Raw genomic sequence first — 20,828 nt, forward strand, 5'->3', positions numbered from 1 at the left:
ACAAATCAGCATTCCTGCTATATTTTTCACTGTAAAGAAACCTGGTTTTCTAAAGAGCTCTCAATAAAATGCATATTTACCAAGATAACATGATTTAGGTCCAGAAGTATCTCAACAACCTAAATGACTCTACAATGAGTTTCCTAGCACTGATACCCTCCCTCTTCACTTCCCAGGCCTTACCTGTTCTGGATAGAGTTGGCAGCAACGTGCATGGCGACAGCAGTTTCTTGAGTTTTCCGGTTCATACCCCCTGGTGGGGGACACATCCCTGACCCAACCTGAGGTGGCATATTGGCCATGTTAGGGCCATAAGGCCGGTTGCCCATGGAGGCATGACTCATTCTCCCTGGAGGGAGTGTGCCATAAGGTGGGATGCCAGGCTGCCCATGCATCTGACCTCCAGCACCCATAGGGTTCATGCTTCCAGCCATGCCTGCACTGGGGTAGTTAGCATTGGGCAAGGCATTATAGTTTGGCTGCCTGGGGTAGCCTCCTGGGAGGGGAAGGAGAGAAGATGCAGAGACTTGGTTAGTGACTCACTAGCAACTCACTAATAACACTCAACTCTAAAACTCCAAAGATAACAAATAATGGGAATCATTCAATATTTGGTCTGGAAAGAGACCAATTTCATGGTCTCTTTAAACAACAACAAAACTTCATGATCCATTTAAAAACAAAAAAAGTGGGGGGGGGCAGGAGTATTTAAAGGCAGGCCTCAGTCGTCCCCTTATCTTAAGGACAGCACAGCACAGAGCAAGGCTGTCTGGCAGGCAAGGCTGGCTACGCTGCTATCTAGGCCCTTCAACGCCCAGAATTCTTTCCTTTCTACATACTCATCTTCCATGCTCTGTTTAAGAAATTCAGCTTTAGATCCACCTAGGGCTGATTTTGAGCAAAGATCTACTCTAGTAGGACTAATTTACTCAAAAAAGTTTAATAACCAATAATTACCATTTACTAAGTGTCTGTGCTCAGTCTTGGGCTAAATACCTTATCCCCATTTTAGAGATGAAACAGAGGCTCAGAGATATTCAAGGACTCTCCCATGATGGCAGTCCTGCCCTACTTCAAGGGCCTGGCCTTGGTGGACTTAAGGCAAAGGACAGTTCTACTCTAATAACCCAGAGAGCAGCATATCAAACAAGGAACTCTTTTCTCGCCTCACCTCCATGTACTCCTACGGTAGTATACTCACCCTGTGGGCCGTACTGACTTCCCTGGGGACCATAGCTCCCCATGGAGTTCTGCTGGTAGGAGCCCATGCCTGTGTGCATCTGTCCTCCAGAAGGCTGACGTGGAGATAAGGCCGACCCAGGCTGGGGGGAACTGTACTGGGGCATCTGGGGGTTCCTCTGCATGTAACCTATTTGTGGGTAGTGTCCATAAAGTTAGTACCTCAATACAATGGGAACAAATGCTCTCCCTTAGGTCTTCACCATCTACGTTTTCTTTAGCAAATACTTGCACGGGGGCTCTTATCTGCTGTATAAATTGTGTGCTCTTTTAGGCACACTCAAAAGTGACACAGCCATTAACCAGGGCATGCTAACTGTTTCTACTAAATGGAGGTTTGAAAAAACAAACAGCAATGACCCCCCCCTCCCCCCAAAAAGAGGTAGGATTTAAAGGGTAAAGATTCAATGCTGAGTATTTAGTATTTGCTGACCAAATCAGGCACAATGTAGGGGGGAAATCCATCAAAACACATGACCAACAAAGAATGACTGTGGGGGAACATAATTCTAGAGACACCAAGATGGCCAAGCCCATCCTAACTTCACAACCTGCTGCTGACACTGTCCTAAGCTTCATGGTCATACAGTTCTCCAAAAGCTGTTGCACAGATAATCAATCAAAGGTCTGCCTCTGCCCTGCTCCCCCCTCCCTTGAAGCCCAGCCTCTCACCTCGATCTTGGGCAATGCTTGATTGGTTCATAGAAGGATGCATGATGCTGTCCGACTGGCCACTGGGTGGCCGAGGTGGCATCTGGTTGCCTGCTCCAGACAGAGAAAGAAGTAAGCCAATTATGACTAATTGGAACTAGAATTCCGCCGCAACTAGAATTCCATAGCCTGGAAATTCTAGCCAGAAGGTCAAGTTAGAACTGGAAATGGCTTCTGAGAAGGCCAAGAACCTCCCAGTATCCCATTCACAAAAGGATCCAGCAAAGGGGCTCCCATCTCCCTTCTTCAAATGCTGAAGGGAAACTCTCTGCCAGTGGAAGCCTGGGGCTCCCTAATATTGCTGGGGGCCAGTCCTCTTTCCCTTTCCCCAAAGGTCAGCACTCGTGGGTACCTGGCACTGCAGCAGGCGAGAGTGGTCCTGAGCGAGACTGAGCAACACTGGCAGGAGAGCCAACTGGGGACGGGGAGGGGCCTCGGATGCCAGGCAGGTGAGGGGAGGTATGGGGAGAAAAAGGAGACTGAGCTGGATTACTCTGCTCCCCTTGGCTGCTTGAAATCCCTGATGTGCTCACTCCAGGGCTCAGAGCTCCTTCTGTCCCCATGGGGAGATCGTCTATTGAACCAGACAGATCCTGGAACATACACACAAGGACATGGATTAGCAGTATTAGGCAGAAAGATTCTTTTTCCAACAATCCTACTACATGATCAACATTTTTCTTAAACAACCCGAAGTAAATATACTGCACACATTTATGCAGTCATGATACTATAGCTTACATACAGCAAGCTCTCTATTAAGGGCCAGAGAGGAAATACTTTAGACTCTAAAGGCCACATAGTCTTTGTCACAACTATTCAACTCTGCCACCAGAGTGCAGAAGCAGTCACAGACAACACATAAACAAATGGATATGACTGTGTTCTAACAAAACATTATTTATAAAAACAAGTAACTAGGGACTTCCCTGGTGGCGCAGTGGTTAAGAATCCGCCCGCCAATGCAGGGGACACGGGTTCGAGCCCTGGTCCGGGAAGATCCCACATGCCGCGGAGCAACTGAGCCCGTGCGCCACAACTACTGAGCCTGCGCTCTAGAGCCCGCGAGCCACAACTACTGAGCCCGTGAGCCACAACTACTGAGCCCACATGCCACAACTACTGAAGCCCGCGCGCCTAGAGCCCGTGCTCCGCAACAAGAGAAGCCACCGCAACGAGAAGCCCGCGCACCGCAACAAGAGTAGCCCCCACGCGCAGCAATGAAGACCCAACACAGCCATTAATTAATTAATTTTTAAAAGTAACTAGCCCACAAGCTATAGTTTGCTGGTCTATCTTCTGGTCTATCTACCAGAAGCACATGTAGTACTTTCATCTTCTTTCCCAGCCCCAACTTCTATAGTCATAAGAGAGCAGCTCTTTCAGCGAGCCTTTAGTTCTTTTCCAACGGGGAAACTTAACAAAACACTGCCAGGACAGCATCAGGAGCTGTAAGAAAATGTTAACAAGTTTGGGCAACATTCACAGATCCCCTCTCCATCAAATTATTATAACCTACATTTACCAAGAACTCACTCCAAGTTACCATACTTTAAAACATAAGGGGTAGGAGGTAAGAAAGGGATATATTGCACAGACAATTCTTTAACTGCCAAGAGGGTCTGGGACTACATTCCTAACACCTGGCCAACAACAGGGATGAACAAATGTTTGCCAACTGAACAAACCCAGTTTTTTTTCCTAGTTTTAAGTTTTTCAATGAGAATTTGGTATTTATTTGGAGGTTGTGCTTGTCTTGAATTAATCGGTAAAGAGTTCACTCTAGGTCAGTAAACCCCAAGATTAGCAATCAGGAGCTCAATATGAAAAATATTTAAAAATAGAAAAAGGGACTTCCCTGGCAGTCCAGTGGTTAAGATTCCACACTTCCACTGCAGGGGGCGTGGGTTCGATCCCTGATCAGGGAACTAAGATCCTCCATGCCGCGTGGCACACCAAAAAAATAAAAATATTCACCCCAGGAAATGCACCCCCAACCCCCTCCCAGCCCCAAGTTCACTCTCTAGCAATACCATGGGCTCAACATCACGCATTAACTTCAGGCTGGGAACTAACTGTACCTTGAAGAAAGAATGAAAGCTTTCAGTACACGCTCAGGTCTGTGAAAACCCTAATACTCAAATAGTTAAGAAAAGAGCTCTCTTAAAGAGACACAGCTGAAGAGGAAGGAAATCCAAAATGGCCTGATTTGAGTCTATTCCTATTCCCACAACAAGCTCACCTTGGAGAGATCAGTTCAAGGTGATTCTGACCCTGGAGTCAGACAGTAACACTGGAGATCAAAGAGCACCTCTTAGGCTCTCCCCTAAGTCTCCAGGTTGGTTGGATCTTTGCAAACCAGTTGGTTACTTCACTAGGCTGGGAGCATTTCTGCTGAGTTCTGTGGGAACAAAGCTTGCCTTGAAGGCAAGGCAAGTAGGTAGGTGTGCATTTGTGTCTGTGTTCAGCTCTCAGTGTTAGTTGAGAAGTCAGAAAATGCTAGCTTTCCTACAAGGAGCAGACCCAGTACACCATAGCATGCTTTCACAAACTGCAACTAGAATTAGTCCCAGCATGGAAGAGAACTCAAGAAGCCCTTCTCTAGGTAACACCAAAGGGCCTCTTTCGTCTCAAAGGATTAAAGTACCTGGAGCTATGAAGAGCCCTAGATTCATCCCAAGAGAGGATTCCTTCCCCACGTTGAGGGCTAAGCTGTACCAGGGACACCTAGCTTCTGAACCAAGGAGAGTAAACTCAAAGAGGCAGCAAGATGACAAGAGGAGCCAACTGTGTAGGCCAGAAAAGGCCTTGAAAGCCACTTGTTAAGCCCTGGTTTATAACAGAAACCACAGTCCAATGCTCTGTTTTAGGGACCAGTAGCTTTCCTCAGCATTCCCTCCTACTGTCTCCATTCCTTACCAAACCACCAGCTTCTAGTAATAAGAGCTACTTGCTTAGAGGAAAAAGAAATCAGCATACTTTGGAACAGTACAGGAATTGAAGGTCTATCCATAAGACAAGAACTCTTCAAATGGCCTTGAAAAATTAAATGTTTTAAACATTTCTGTCTTTGATTAAACAAGTAAAACATGAACATTCTCATGGTAAAAACAGTTGAGATAGTATAGGTAAACTTAAAAGTCCCCTTTGCTCTCTTTCTGCTGCCTTCAATAGAGGAACCCCATTCAAGCTGGTGTATATCCTTGGAGACCTTCTGAGGAACTGAGGAGGAAAAAAAAAAAAAGGATGTTCAACATCACTAACCATCAGGAAAATGCAATTCAAAACCACAATAAGCCTCACGTCTGTTAGGATGGCTATTAACAAAAAGACGAAAAGAAACAAGTATTGGCAAGGATGTGGAAAAAAGGGAACCCTCGTGCACTGCTGGTGGAAATATAAATTGGTGCAGCCACTATGGAAAACAGTATGGAGGTCCCTCAAAAAAAAAAAAAAAAAAAGGAACTACCGCATGATCCAGCAATTCCACTTCTGGGTATTTATCCAAAGAAAACCAAAACACTAACTCGAAAAGATAGATGCACCCCCATGTTCACTGTAGCATTATTTACGATAGCCAAGGCATGAAAGCAACCTAAATGTCCAATGACAGATGAATGGATAAACAAAATGTGGTGTACACACACACACACACACACACACACACACACACACACACACAGGAATATTATTATTCAGTCATAAAAAAGGATGAAATCTTGCCATTTGTGACAGCATGGATGAACCTTGAGTGCACTATGCTAAGTGAAATAAGTCAAACAGAGAAAGATAAGTACTGTATGATCTCACTTACATGTGGAATCTAAAACAAAACAGAACAAAAACCAAGCTCACAGAGAAGACTGGTGGTGGCCAGAGGTGGCGGGGGAGAAATCAGAGAAGGGGGTTAAAAGGTACAAACTTCCTGTTATAAAATAAATAAGCCATGGGGGTGTAATGTACAGTATGGTGACTAAAGTTAATAGAACTGTATATCTAAAATATTTAAAAAGTTCTCATCACAAGAAAAAAATATTCTGTAACTATACAGGTGACGATGTTAACTAGACTCATTGTGTTACTCATTTCACAATATATACAAATACTGAATCGTTATACTGTACACCTGAAACTAATATAATATTGTATATCAAATATATATCAATAAAAAAAATTAAAAGGAAAAAACCCCACCAACCCAACAACCGCTGCTATGGGGTCAGGGCGGGGCCTACAGATGCTCTTTCAGCCACACATCTGTTAAAAACCAGGCTCTCCACAGATACACAAGCAAACATCCTAGCCCACCTGAGGGATCCCAGGAGCCTGAAAAAAACCACAGGCAGCCCCTGGGGTTGCGCTCTCAGGACCCTAGAGGCACCTGTGGTGGCAATGTGGTGGCTTCCTTCACAGAGGCATTCTGAGGAGAGCTGTCAGTTTTGGTAAAGTGCCCTGAGCTTCGTAGAGAAAAAGTACTAAGTAAACCACTGTCAACAGCAGTCCACGTGGGCTGGGATGCCTGGGCACAGAGTAACCGTAGGGGAAGAATCAGCGTTAATCTTCTTATCTCTCTCATTTGGTTGGTTTGAAGCCAGTCTCTCAAACTGTCATTTTCATCAGAGGGCAACTGGTCAGCATGGGGGGAGTTGATTTAAAAAGATATTAAGAACCAGAATGTTAGCATAGGAAGGAACAGATCATTTATATTAATACTAACAATAACTATCATTTGAGCATCTACGATGTGTCAGGCATTTTATGGAGTTACTTAATTTTCTACAATTCTTGGAAGCAGGTACTACCACCACTAACATGTTGAAAAGGAGCAAGCGGGTGCTCAGAGACGGGGTTACATGCCCAAGCCATCCAGCCAGTAAGTGGCAGAAATCAGACTTTGAACCCAGATCTGCTGAACCCCAAAGCCTATGTTCTTTCTCTTTCCACTACGCTGTGATACTATATAGACTGAGGAAAAAGCATCATAACCTTGAGTTAGGAGACCAAAGCCCAGCTCTTGGTACTTATCAGTTGTGACCTTGGGCAAGCTAGCAACAAGATGGGCTTCACTTTTCTCATTTATATGACGAAAGGACTGGACAAATCTGAGTCTGTGACAAATCTGAGTCTGGGGCATCTGCAAGAAACTCTACCGGCACCATATAGTCAGGGCCATATGGAAAATGCAATACCAGCAGCAATACCCTGAATAAGAGATACAACTAACTATACACAGCAGTATAAGATGTAAGACATACCCATCAATCTGAGCGGCTAATCACAGTAAATGTTTTTATTGGGAAATGAGAGGGAGTGGTAAAAGCAGAAGACTCCAAAAGAAGTCTCCCTCCTCCATCTGCATGAACAGATATTGCTCTGAACTCCACGTCCTTTTATGGCACAGGACACACCTCTGCTTTCTACCCTACAAAAAGCCAGTTTTTCAGGTCTTTTGTTCCACAAAAAGCCGGATGTCTGGTTGTTGAGTCAGACTTCACTGTGCCTAACAAGTTCGGCTTTCTACAGCACACATATCACACAAAGTTCAATCAATCCAAGCCCCTATTCTCTCTCCCTGGTGGGGCGACCTTTAGCATTTCAGGACTCAGGTTCTCAGTTCTCCCAAAAGAGTCCACCTAACAGGTGTCTTCTAGGAGGACTGCTGAAAGAATTGTAGCAATGCCCTGTAAGTGGAAAGATCTCTTTTCCCGGGCTTGCATTCCTCCAAGCATAATCCTGCTGAGAGATAGGAGGTGAGGATCAGCCCACTCAGTGCCCTGCCAGTTCCAAGGAAGCAGCAGGGCCAGGGAGAATTTCCTCACGTGTTTCCAACGTGTTTCATGCATTTTATTGCTCATCTACCATGCAGATCAAAAGCGCTGGAGCAGGTCCAACTATTTCACACAGAATCTCACACTCCAGGCTGGCTACAGCCCCGAAAGCCTTCGTTTCTTCACTTGAAATACTGCCCAATGTTATTTTGGGATGTGACCTGATGGAGGAAGCCCATAGGGATTCCATGACGATAACTGTTCCAGCTGTGATTGGTTGCCCAGCCCCAGCGAGTGCCAGCATGGGTCTGTCAGGCTCTGCTGACAAACAGAACTCAGCAGCTAACACCTCTTCACACCACAACAAAACCGTGCCCAAAATCACACAGTCCATACCTCACTGGGTGTGTGTGGGGGGTGGGGTGGGGTTGGGGGGTGTTTGCAGTGCTCTCACAGGAAGAGCTACAAATTCTAACATGAACTGGCTGCCTGATTAAGTACACTTTCAAGCAGGAAGATACCAGATCAGGGTTACAGAAGGGTGGGGGGTTAAACAATCTTCTGACAGAGACTCACAAGGATGACATCAGCTCATTTTGCTGAACAGATTAAGCAACATCAATAAGGGAGTCTAAAGAACGAGCTCATAGCAATGCTCAGATTCAGGGTTTTCTCATAAATTTGGCCGAATCCTCGAGAAATAGAGCTTCTGTTAACCCCCAGGTGGAGTCCTCATATTCTTTCAGTTGTGACGAGCTTTTGCCAAGTTGTGCTGACTACTGGCAGGGAAACCATCCGCCCCAGGTAAATTCTACACACATACTTGCCCAGCCTAACAGATCCACGGTCCCTGTGGGAGGCTGCTCCCAGGCTGGAGAATGGGAGGAAATCCTGAAGAACACAGAAGAGGTTGGGAAACTTAACTTTGATGAAAGGCAGATGGTAGGAAAGGAGGCAATAGTTTTAACAAACTTCAAGGAAAAAGACAAACTTAATTACTTCAGAACTACTTAAGGCAAATAAATTTGGGGGAGAGCTGATTTTTCATAAAGCCTTCTTTAAGCAACATATTTGTCAAGGGTCAGGGGAGGAAGAGGCTACCTCTATCATACACTCACAAAAAAATATTCAGTACAATAATTCTCTTTTTTCTCCTCAGTCTTTGCTAAATGGAAAGATGGGCGATCTGACCCACCCAGGCTAGAAGGGACTCCAGAGTTACAGGACTGCTGCTCTGTTGTTCTAATAAGTGGTCTTAGTCCAGGAGACTAAATGCCATCCCTCCCTTGAGAGCAGGCTAGCGGTAGCAGTGCTCGTGGAAATGCCAAGAACGAATCAACACACAGAAGAGGCTGCCTCTTACTTCCAAGTCAGGCTTTAAGCAGGTGGTAGGGAAGGGGAAAGAAAAGACACAGAGGCTGGCAACTATCCTTGCAGCTTAGGACCAAGCACCATCTCCTGCCTGGACTACACTCACTGTGTGGAATAGAAGAAACTGCTCTGGGAAAGGCTCAGAGAACTCTTATTTCTTAACCCCCCACCCCAAGTTCCCAAAAACCCCTCACCAAACTCCCACTTCTCTTTTTCTACAAGCTTTTATTTTGGCGATAATGAATCATTTCTTCTGGGTACCTTCTGGCTGCCTGGTGGGAAATGCACAGTAGAGAAAGGTCAGACTCTTCTTGTCTCCAGAATGCTTTTCAGGGGCCCACTTCCAAGACGAAATCCCCTACATATACTCAACAAATTTCATAAAGAAAGCTCTGGGAGACCAAATCTCCAAATTCAAAGGATGTTGGAAAGAGGAATAAAAGCCAAGTCCCTTCGTGTCTCCCTCTTTAAGGGACTCAGAACTGACACGAATATGTGACTATCATGTGTTCAACCCTAGGGTACGTGGCTGTCTCACATTCCACTCTCACAATCTTCTGAGGTAGGTATCATCCCCGTTTTAACAAAGCAGCAAGAGGCTCAGAAGTTAAATGACTTACCCAAGGAGAGAGCTATTAAACAGAAGAACTGGGTCTAAACCCGTATTTTTGATTCCAAAGCCTGCACTCTTTCCACCATAAGGTGGAAGTTTGCCACTATCAAAGGCTAGGCTCCGTGCTCCAAACAAGGTGAGGCAACAACAGTCTGTCTCCAGACACACCGGGTGATTAGCTACATGACTCTAAGAGGCTAACCTCACTAGGTATCACTTAGTTCTTCTGCAGAAGGAAAGAATAAAACTAGATAATCCAACTCTACAAGTCTACAATGCTATGTGTTCCTCTCTTTCCTAGCCACTCTTCCTTATAAATCACTCTTCCTTTCATGGTTATTTCAAGTCAGCCCTGTCACCTATAACTCTCTTAATTTAAACCTACTTTTTCTATACTAAAGGGTGTAGTACTTTTCCTCTCCTCTGGGTCCTGAGAAGGATACTTAATGCACAGGGGTGAGGAGGGAGGAGAGAGTGACTTAGAATCTAGGGAGATAAGCAGGAAGTTAAGTCCCATGAAAGTAGGTGTCTGATCTCTCTCTGCAGGTACTCCTGGGCCCTAATCCTATTATCAAGCATAAGGGTGTGGCCCAGAGAGAGAAGTCAAAACACTCCTAGCCTCTAGGCGGCCTCATCTCCGATAATTTCACACTTTCTTCCTCACCCAGCCCTGCAGCCACCGTTGCAAACTGCAGGACAACTGGGTCTTGTTTAGGAGCCCCAACTCCCAAACTACTCCTTTCTGGGGCATGTGCCAAGCAAGCTTCAACCCCCTGCCCACAGCCGCGCTCCAACAATGGGGCAACAGAGCTCTCCTCTAACACAACAGGGTAGCCCATTTCCCAGCCACCAAAGAGAACTGGGTGGGAAGAACAGTTGCTTGAAGTTGCACTATAGGTGTATCAACTACAGACTAAAATTGTTTTCTGCCTTGGGATCTTCAAAGATGAGAACAGCTTTGTGGGGGCAAAGCCTCCACAATCACAGTATAACTACCCTGATCCCTCACGCTCGCTCCGCAGGCAGAGCCCAGAGTCCCTTCAACGTCCTCTAGACCCAGTGTTCAGGACTGATGGTACTGTGCTGAATCTGCCTTTTTCCTCATTAGCCTTAGGAGCTATATTCTCCTATGTTATTAGTGAAGAGAAAAATGCCAGGCACACAAAAGACTATAAATGCTTGATAACTATTACTCAAAAGCATCCTCTTTAGACCCAATCTCTATTAGTCTCTTTCCTTTAATAGTCATTCCTCCACCCTAACCCTGCACACCTCCACTCCAGACCTCCACAATGAAGGAGGGACTCTTGGGTGTTGTCATCAAGGGAACTGACTCTCCTGCCTAAGACGGAGAAGTGCAATCCTGAAAGGGCCTCAGCCACTTGATAAGAGCTCTTGATAGAACTGCAGTGCAGGGAAGGAACGTTGGGCAAGGAGGCTGTCGGGAGGTGGGGCTCTGTATCACTGGAGAAATTTCAATCTAATTACAAAAAACAAGAACCTGCTGTTCTAATCCACCTCAGCAGAATCTCTTGACGTAGGTCTGACCCTTTGGGTGGAGGCTGAGGGCGTTGCTGAGGTAAAAAGTGGGGAGAAGAAAGAGCGTTGGGCTGCCAGCATTCCTGCAGTGGGCGCCCCTTCAAACAGCAGCTCGGCCACTGCAGCAGCCATTGATTTTCCAGGGGTCGATACTCTGCTCCCACAGATCTGCTCGGCTAGAGGTTTACTCACATTGAGTGCTTCTGCTCAACATCTCCCCTGCACTTCCCCCTCCCCAAGCCAATAAAACAAACACCAAAAACACAATAAGAGTTGGCAACGGATAGATGGTGTTTCCCACAGCTGGCCCCTAAACCCAGAAAAATTGTAAGCACCAGCTCAAGGGAACCAAAGCTACCTGGGCAATCCACAAGCTGCAGGGGTAGACCCACAGGCCCCGGAGAACCTTTTAATCCATTGCCCAACGTCCCCATGAGACCTTTCTAATAATTCAGATGTTTTACATAAAAAAATCCAGGTTCCCAACTTATGAAAAGAATAGATCCTAGAACTCCCAGAGGTGCTGATCGATTGAAACCTTGCTTTCTAGTTTGTCACAGACCCCACCACGTCTGTATAATACCCATGTTACCTACCTGACCAGCCTTCTGACACATACCCCTCCCCTGCCAAGGTTTCTTCTCACTTAGGCATTTCTCATTAGAGAATGTCTCATCTAGCCAGAAACCACCTCTTGGCCAAAAGTGTACAGAGTGTTGTAAGGGTCACTAGCTGCTAAGACTCAAATCTGAAAAAAAATGAAACTAGGTCAGAGCTGGGCCTGAGTTAGAGCAGTCAAGATCAGTGCATATTTATGGAATAGGGCTATTCTAATCCCAGCAGGAAGTGAGCACTGTAAAGCTAGAGAAGACAAAGAAGTTAAGAACCCCCTACTTTCTCCAAGCTTGCATTCCCTGTCAAGAAGGCCAACCACACAGACCGTGTTCCACCATGATCATCAGCTTGGATCCTAGAACTTGAGTAAGGAGAACAGGAAAAAGGGGAGAGGAAAAGACGGCAGAATTCTAGATCTGAGAAGTGTAAGGGGGAGGGGTACTGCCTTAGGCTTCACCTCATTTGGCTGCTCCTCAGAAATACAGCAACCAGAAAGCAAGGAGGACGGACGTAATGTACACAAGTAGAGAAGGTAAAGTTGGCACTGTGCTTAACACAGCGTAGACCAAGGTCTAGGGGGCTGGATGGCCTCCTTGGTTTGATATTTAAAGCCCTAAATTTATATTTGCCAGTGGTCTTCCCTACCATGACCTACGGGTCTAGATAAAATCCAAAGATTTGGGGGGAGGGGTGGAACAAAGAAATCTGAGAGTGGGGAATGGATAGAATCCTAAACCAGAAAAGACAGCCCTGAAGGCCTTTAAAACCAAAAAAACAACAACTCTGTACACAGGGAAAGACATAGTCAAGTCCTAAAAGCAAAAGATGAGGAAGGAAAAGAACGAATATTCTTGATGACAGTTCCTCTGAATACAGATGCAGTGAATTTATTTGGAACTTGGTTTCTCTCCTACTTTTTTTTCTCTCCTACTTTTTTTCTCTCCTCAAATATCAGGAAATTACGTTCACTCACCTCAGTAAACAACCGTCAATATTCCTCCCACAACAAAGCTGGCCTTAAGGGACAGATTTGCTCTCAGTCTGAACCTTCAACCTCTAGTTCCCACCTTCAACAAGGCAAGGCTTCTTAACTCCCTTGGGGAAAGGTCAATAGGAAGCTAGCCAACAGCTTGGAGATGAGCTCCGCCTCACAGCAATCAGAGATTACATCACAATACCAGCCAATTCCATGCTGACACCAGGTGGGGAGGAGAAATAGGTTCTGGCCATGGAAGTAGATGGAGCAAGAGATCAAGCACTGGCCCCCAAAGGGACAGCACTAGATCACATACCAGTTTCATCGTAACATTCAGGTAGAACGTCAAATATCTTAGAAATATGAGAAAAAGACAACAGAGCTGATTCCATGCTTGATTTATCAGGTATGTTAACATAGTTCACACCTATGGGTCCTCCTCTCTGGACCAAGATTCTCACTCTGGTGCAGGGGGGCCCTAGTGGTTTCTGTAAATATAGCATTTCTAGGAGGACTTCGTTCAGAAAGTCCAAGCTACCCCTCACCCACCTTCCCCAGACAGACAAGAAACAGCTTCACAATCCCAAATCTAGGGGCTAGCTTTTGGATTTTGTTTGGTCTTCTTGGAGAAGGACAATGGCAGAACTGGGGCATGTACTTCACCAAGGTAGTCTCCCAGACAGCTCTGCAGGTTATAAAAGCACCAACAAGAGAGAAGGAGAAGGGGAGATAGATGGAGGAAAGCTACTGTCACCTAGGCAACTGAGTTCATCCATATGTTGACTCAGGAATTTCAAGAAATTCTAGTTGTTGAGGTTTCTTCCTTCCAGAGTAAATGCTTCCTACATCTTCCTATGGAGGAGACCCAAATCCAGAAGCTACAGTATCACTACCTTTGCCTAGAAGTCTCAACCCCACATCTCTCCATACCTCCTCCCTCCCTTTCCTCAAAGAGAAGAGAATATGGAAGACAAAGTCTGTTTTCTTTTTTTCTTTAATTAATTAATGTATTTATTTATTTATTTTTGGCTGCGTTGGGTCTTCGTTGCTGTGCGCGGGCTTTCTCTAGTTGCGGCAAGCAGGGGCTACTCTTTGTTGCGGAGTGCGGGCTTCTCATTGCGGTGACTTCTCTTTGTTGCGGAGCACAGGCTCTAGGCATGCGGGCTCAGTAGTTGTGGCTCACGGGCTCTAGAGCACAGGGTCAGTAGTTGTGGCGCACGGGCTTAGCTGCTCCGCGGCATGTGGGATCTTCCCGGACCAGGGCTCGCACCCGTGCCCCTGCATTGGCAGGCAGATTCTTAACCACTGTGCCACCAGGGAAGTCCCCAAAGTCTGTTTTCTGAATATGGCACTCTTCCTTCCCCTAAAGGAGCTTTTTACTCACCCTTTATAGGAGTTTTTCCTAATAGTAAAAGCAATGGGTTTTCACTATTAGGGAAGCCCATATTCTCATTTACTGAATGACCTTGGGCAAGTCCTTTAACTTTTTTGGGTCTTGGATTCCTCATATATGTAAAGAGTGGGGTGAGGGGGGATGGTGGTGTTTGTGTTAAGTGTGGTGAATATTCTGTGAAGTAGCTCATGCTAACTTCATTCTACTCTTTTCCTAATTGCAGAGGTTAAAAAGCTAAAAACTACATTTCCCAGAATCCCTGCAGATGGGTTTTGGCTATAATTCAGGTTCTGCTAATTAGAATCAGACTCAAGATTAGATCAAAGTATGGCAGTGATCATACTTCTGTCTCCTTCACTTGTCTCTACAGGAGCATTTTGGTTTCATCTTCCAGTTAACTGGGTGCTGGTTCTGGTAGCAGCAGCTGCTGCTTCTTGATTCCAGCTTACTGATCCCTAGATAGCAGATTTAGAGCACTCAATCTGATAGTGACTCACAAGCAGGAGTTCCCTTGGTGGGTCAAATCTAGGTCTAGATCCTGACTCCTGGAGGATGAGCCTAGAGCATGCTCCCTCAATCCGCCTAACAATTTTTAAGTCCAATTCCCTATATTAAATACTTCTCTATTAAACATACCTAGGGTTTAGCATGGCCTAGGTTCAGTGTAGAAATCACTCTATCTGACACAGTACTGTCAGATGATCCTAAGAGAGTAGTTGTGAAGGAGAAAGAAGAGAATTATTCACAAAGCATATTCCCTGAGTCAGAGTCTTCTGGGGAAAAATGGGCAAAATGGGGAAGCCTAGAAGAACTTTAAAATACATTTGCCCAAGACAACCTCCTTCACTTCTTCCTTTTTTACAACCTTCCTGTACTTTCTCCCTCCCACTCTAAGCTCTGAGGGGTGTTGAACTGCTCACATAAGTTGGAAGGTTGAGTCAGCACATGCTTTCCTTTCCATCCCTATATTCTCTGTAAGCTTTTACTCTGCTGAGGATAGCATTACCTGCCCAAGCCCAAATATATTCTCTGGGCTTGGGCTAGAAAGGGTACCAACTGTCTTCCTCAGCAGCAGGAAGTATGTTTTACATACTCCAGGTGGTTAAGAACCAGGGCACAACAGTCCTGACAGCCCTGCACTGCTAATAAGTGAAGATACATTTGACCTACAAGATCCCAGTTTATCTTCTTATACCAATTTCTGATTGAAGTAATGAACCACCAGCTTCCTGTAGCAGGACTGGGGACAAACTGAAAAACAAGGTCAAATCGAAGTGATATGCTTGGTGGGGATGGGGTACTTCCCACCAGTCCTCAGTAATGCTAACTGAGCCCAGGAGCCATAACACTAGACCTAAGGCTCAGTTAGTTTTCAGAATGAATTTGTTCCGAAGAAAACAAAAGGTTCCAGCAAGAGGAATCTGTGTGAGACACACAGGCAGGAAGCAGAGCTGAGCCACCAGCAACTAGAATAGAAACAGGAAATGGGCCCAGGAACAAGCATACAGTAATCTGCTGCTAGCAGCACAGGCTCCAGCAGGCGCCAGGCAGTATCAGGGCCAAAGCAGCGTGACTAAGATGGAGAAGCAGATTGGCTAGTCCTGCCAGAGAACCGGCGTTCTAGAGAAGGGACAGCTACTTGCACACGGTACATGCTGCTCTGAGCAGTCTGGGCAGATATGTGGGAGGGGGTGGGGATTTCCTTTATGAGACTTTCTAAGAGCACCTGGATTACAATTCAAGGGGAGCAAGCATAGATACACAGTCAGATGTAAAGAAAACAGGTCACCAACCTCAGAATGGCCCAGCTTCTCTGGGTACCAAAATTGCTAGTGACATTTCTGTTATCCCTTTAAAAATAAGCCATCGAAAACCTAGGCAAAAACCGTTGGTCCTGCCTCCTTTTACCATGAAATGTGATTAAAGGAAACACTAACAGTGTAAAATTAAAATCCTTCACAAACATTCCAGTTTTTTAAGCCTTTAGAGAATTTCTGTCATTCTGCCCCCCCGCCCCTCACCAATAAACCTAGACAACAAAAAGCTGGTCCCCAAGATCAAGTAGGTAGCAAGAACCTAGGGGCTAGTCAACAAAGGTTTACTAAGTATTTGCCTGACACAGGTATTAGACACAGGCCTGAGTACTCAAGCAGAAGTACCAGCATAATGCTACGTCAACATGAAGAAAATGGGAAGAAGTCCCAGAGAAGGTATTTCACAGCTAGGTTTTGAAGCCAAAGTAGAAGTTTGCTGGGCTTTAAAAAAAAAAAAAAAAAAGAGGTTGGGGGTGGGGGGGAAGCAGAGATCACACACACACCTTAAGCAAAAGGACAATGGCAGGAAGGACCATGGCTTGTGAGGAGCTTAAGGCACACGCGAGTGGCCAGGGATGAGGTTGCAGAGGTATGCTGGGAGTTGTAGATGGCCCCATAATAGTGTCTGGACTGTAGGCACAGGGAGTCAGGGTCCCCAGAGCACCCACAAAACAACTGGTTTACTAGACACGGTAAAATTTATTGTATTCCAAAGTCTCTGGCATGATATTTTATTTGAAAATATTACTCTCAGCTTTCAGGGTCTAACTCCTCCTTGCTTCAGAACCATAAGACACATGAATCACCTGGAGATCTTGTTAACAGTGTTGGATTCAATAAAGCTAGTCTGGGGCCCAAGAATCTGCATTTCTTGCAAGCTCCCAGGTGATATCTGTGCTGCTAGATAATGGACCACATTTTCCCCAGTACCAAGGATCTAACTGATTAAAGTTTTAGCATTAATCAGGACACTGCTTTAAAAAAAAAAGGCACAGGGACTTCCCTGGTGGCGCAGTGGTTAAGAATCCACCTGCCAATGCAGGGGACACTGGTCCTATCCCTGTTCCGGGAAGATCCCACAGAAGTTGCCACGGAGCAACTAAGCCCGTGAACCACAACTACTGAGCCTGCGCTCTAGAGCCCGTGAACCACAACTACTGAGCCTGCGTGCCTCAACCACTTGAAGCCCACGTGCCTAGAGCCTGTGCTCCACAACAAGAGAAGCCACCACAATGAGAAGCCCACACACCACAACGAAGAGCAGCCCCCGCTGGCCGCAGCTAGAGAAAGCCCGTGCATAGCAACGAAGACCCAACGCAGGCAAATAAATAAATAAATAAATATTTTTAAAAAATAGACTTAAAAAATTTTTAAACAGGCACAGAGCAGGCTCCCATACAACACAAGGAAACCAAAGAACCACTTTTGTCAACTTTTCAGTTTGAGGTGATTCCCCAGTTGGTTAGTACCTCCAGCAGGCCTGACCTATAGATTTGGCCATCTTCCCTCTCCCACTCCTCCCTGTGCCTTCAGTTCACAACTCATCTATGCCTCCATCACAGGCAGGTCTGGGCAAAAAAGGGAAATGGAAATACATTTATACTCTTCTTTTAGGACAAATCTAGTAAATGTTAAATGACAAAGGGTTCAGGCTTTTGGCTAAACATTAAGAGAGAATCAGATTGTCCATGACTTTCCTCTGCTGGGTGGGATGCTAAAGGAAATATTTCATCTAAAATATCAGAGAAAACTGGATTCAAATTCCAATTCCGAGCCTTAGTTTCTTCTTATGTAAAATAGAAGTGATTATTCAACTTAATACATTTCAATTCCTGCCTTTCCAGGAAGATTCATTTTGGCTGTAGATCCTTTCCTGGCTTCACTCCTGCCCTCTAAGATTCAGATTCTACAAGAGTTCCCTCCCATTTCTTCTTTCCAGATCACTATAACCCAAGCTCTCAAGATTTGAGAACATCACAGTAGTAAAGCATGAGTGCTAATAGCTACTTTGTTGTTAAGTAGAAATCTAAAGAAGGGCTTGGAAACCCAAGTGATACAACAATATCTTTAGATAATTTAACAGACATTAAAAATCCTACTCCTGGGCTTCCCTGGTGGCACAGTGGTTGAGAGTCCGCCTGCCGATGCAGGGGACACGGGTTCGTGCCCTGGTCTGGGAGGATCCCACATGCCGCGGAGCGGCTGGGCCCGTGAGCCATGGCCGCTGAGCCTGCGCGTCCGGAGCCTGTGCTCCGCAACGGGAGAGGCCACAACAGTGAGAGGCCCGCGTATCGCAAAAAAAAAAAAAAAAAAAAAAATCCTACTCCAGCTCACCTCACTCCTGGCATCAACAACTTCCACACTTCCACTCCTATCTAACCACAGCAAACAAATATGGTTGAGATCTTCAATGGCAGTGTCTGAGACATTTTCAGTCAAGGATATATAGTGTCCCTTTTAAGCTAAACCAGTGTCCCTGATTCCCTTCTCTCGCAACTCCTGAAAGATGTGCCTGTTTATTATACCTTCCTAATGTTCTGTCAGCAGCGTCACCATTCTGTATCTATCTGCTTTATACACATGTGGGTCTTGAGATGAACCTAAGGAATTCGGGCCGATTCAGCTGCCTCCCTTTCCACGCCTTTCAAGGGTGCTCGTTACCCTTACACCTTTCCCTTGCTCATTTCCTTCCCTCCAGCCCTCAGAAATTAGGTCTTCTCCCTACCTCAGAAGTATTCCAATAACCTGCTTCATGACAAATCTAACTTTATATTCCTTGAAAATACTTTAGATGCACACCATCTTTGTCCCTTCCTTGGCTTCCAGAAATATGGAAATATGACATGATCCTGGTCCCCCTCCAATCTCTCCAGCTACGTGTTGGGCGCTTCTACTCAGTGACCACAGGCATTGTCCAGGGCTCCATCTGGCTCCTCTCTCCATGCTGCATGGTCTGGGTGGTTTAACTATTCCATGGTTTAACTTCATTCCATGGTTTAACTATTAACCACTATGCAGACAACTCTCAAGTTCTATCCAGACTCAGCTCTTACCCAAGTTTCAGTCTCCTATCTCCAACTAGTAACTAAGCATTTGTTTTTCGATATCTCACTATATGGGACTTAAATTCTCCTCAAAAATGCGTTTTCCTATTAACCTTTCTATTTCCGTCAATGAGATCCCCCCGCCCCCGCCCCAACCCAGTATACAACATTGTTAAATTTTCCAGCCAGTAGAATGCAGTTATTCTCAGTTCTATAGATTCTTTCCTGTGCATCTCACAACTAAGACTAGGTGGTTATGTAAATGAGACAGAGGGGTAGAACTCCACTGAACACCAGAACTATTTCAACAGTTTAACTTATCCCCTTGCTTGCAGACTATCCCCTTTTCAAACTACACTACACACCAATGGATCATTTCTGTAAAACATTAATTTCATCATGCTACTGCCCTAATTACATATCTGCAGGCCTATGAGATAAGATCCAAATGGCTCCCTTATCCTACCAGGGCTCCAGCCCCTGTGATCTAGCTTTCCATCCTGTTTGTTACTCCCCACCCCGGGAAGCCTGATCCTGACCAGCCCCTCTAAGTGTCATCCACACTGCATCCCACCCCCACCGAGCCTCTGCTCAGGCTGTACTTTCCTTTCCAACCACCCCAATACATCCATACCTAGTTCATTCTAACTAAACTTCTGCCATGATGTCTTCCCTCTACTATTTAGACATAAATGGATCACTGAGTTCACCAAGCCCTGATAGCACTCACTGTAACATTCAGGCACACATTCTTCCATCTATTTTACTAATGAAACAGAGGAGGATCCTTGAGGGTTGCAAGCATGTCATACTCAGACTCACCAACTTAAGAGCTCAGATTACCTCAGAAGTCATCAAAGTTCAACCCTTGTCTAATGCGTATTCTGCCTCCTATATGACAACCACAGCAAACAGGGTGCCAGGTTTTACAGGTAAGACAGGGAACTTACCTACTTTTCTTTTTCTTTTTAAAATATCCTCAATACTCCAGATCACAAAGGAACTTGTATGTCACACTTGGGCTTAAACCTATAGGCAACAAGTACCCAGAGGTTTTAGAACAATAGTGTAACTTGCCAAGTTTGATTTTTTAAGATGATCACTCTGGTGATTATGTTGAGGACAGACTTGGAAGGAAAAGAAACAGGTCAGGACTCTGTAGCAAAACACCTGGTGAGAGATAATGGGGGCCTGAAAGAAAGGCAACGAGGAAGGGCAAGGGATTTAAAAGCCATTTCTGAGGTAGACTAGGATTTGGTGAACAACTTATACAAGGGATCCAGCAATCAGTGCCACAGAGCTGAGAGCTCCCAGGGTGTGCTGGCAACGCAAGGGCTGCCCTAACCTCCGAATAAACTGCAGGGGGCACAGCTGCAGGCAGTCTGTCTCTCCCAAGGTCTCCCCTCCTTCATTTTCAACCCGCAGTCTTCCCTCCAGATCATCAAGAGGCAAACGACAGTGTAAGTCACCACCACTATTATTCAAGTTGCCACTGTGGCTTCCAAGTCTAGTCATTTTTTTCTTCCCTTTTCAAAGGACTACCAAAGCTCATTGTTATTCAAGTATGGTCTTTAGAACTACAGCACCACCTGAGAGCTTCTTAGAAATGCAAATTCTTGGGTCCTACCCCACAACTACTGAATCAGAATCTCTCTGGGTAGAGGTCAGTAATCTTGTTCTAATTGATCTCCAGATGATTCCTAATGCATGCTGAAGTTTGAGAAGCAGTGATATAGCTAACCTCT

General features: G+C 45.4%; 1 protein-coding gene across 5 annotated transcripts in view; it reads right to left on the minus strand.

Annotated features, from left to right (window-relative positions):
• ARID1A (AT-rich interaction domain 1A) overlaps positions 1 to 20,828 on the minus strand; it is a 70,435-nt gene that overhangs the window by 15,579 nt on the left and 34,028 nt on the right. For 4 of the 5 annotated variants that reach the window (XM_060140953.1, XM_060140952.1, XM_060140949.1 and 1 more), the window contains 4 exons: positions 2,303 to 2,543; positions 1,912 to 2,001; positions 1,202 to 1,369; positions 184 to 496 (listed from right to left, as the gene is read on the minus strand). In XM_060140953.1, the coding sequence (XP_059996936.1) occupies positions 184 to 496; positions 1,202 to 1,369; positions 1,912 to 2,001; positions 2,303 to 2,543 (812 nt within the window). The remainder of the gene's footprint in view (positions 1 to 183; positions 497 to 1,201; positions 1,370 to 1,911; positions 2,002 to 2,302; positions 2,544 to 20,828) is intronic. The other variant, XM_060140950.1, reaches the window with a different exon arrangement.

The sequence above is a fragment of the Lagenorhynchus albirostris genome, chromosome 2 (assembly GCF_949774975.1).
Source record: "Lagenorhynchus albirostris chromosome 2, mLagAlb1.1, whole genome shotgun sequence".
NCBI classification, from domain to species: Eukaryota; Metazoa; Chordata; class Mammalia; order Artiodactyla; family Delphinidae; genus Lagenorhynchus; species Lagenorhynchus albirostris.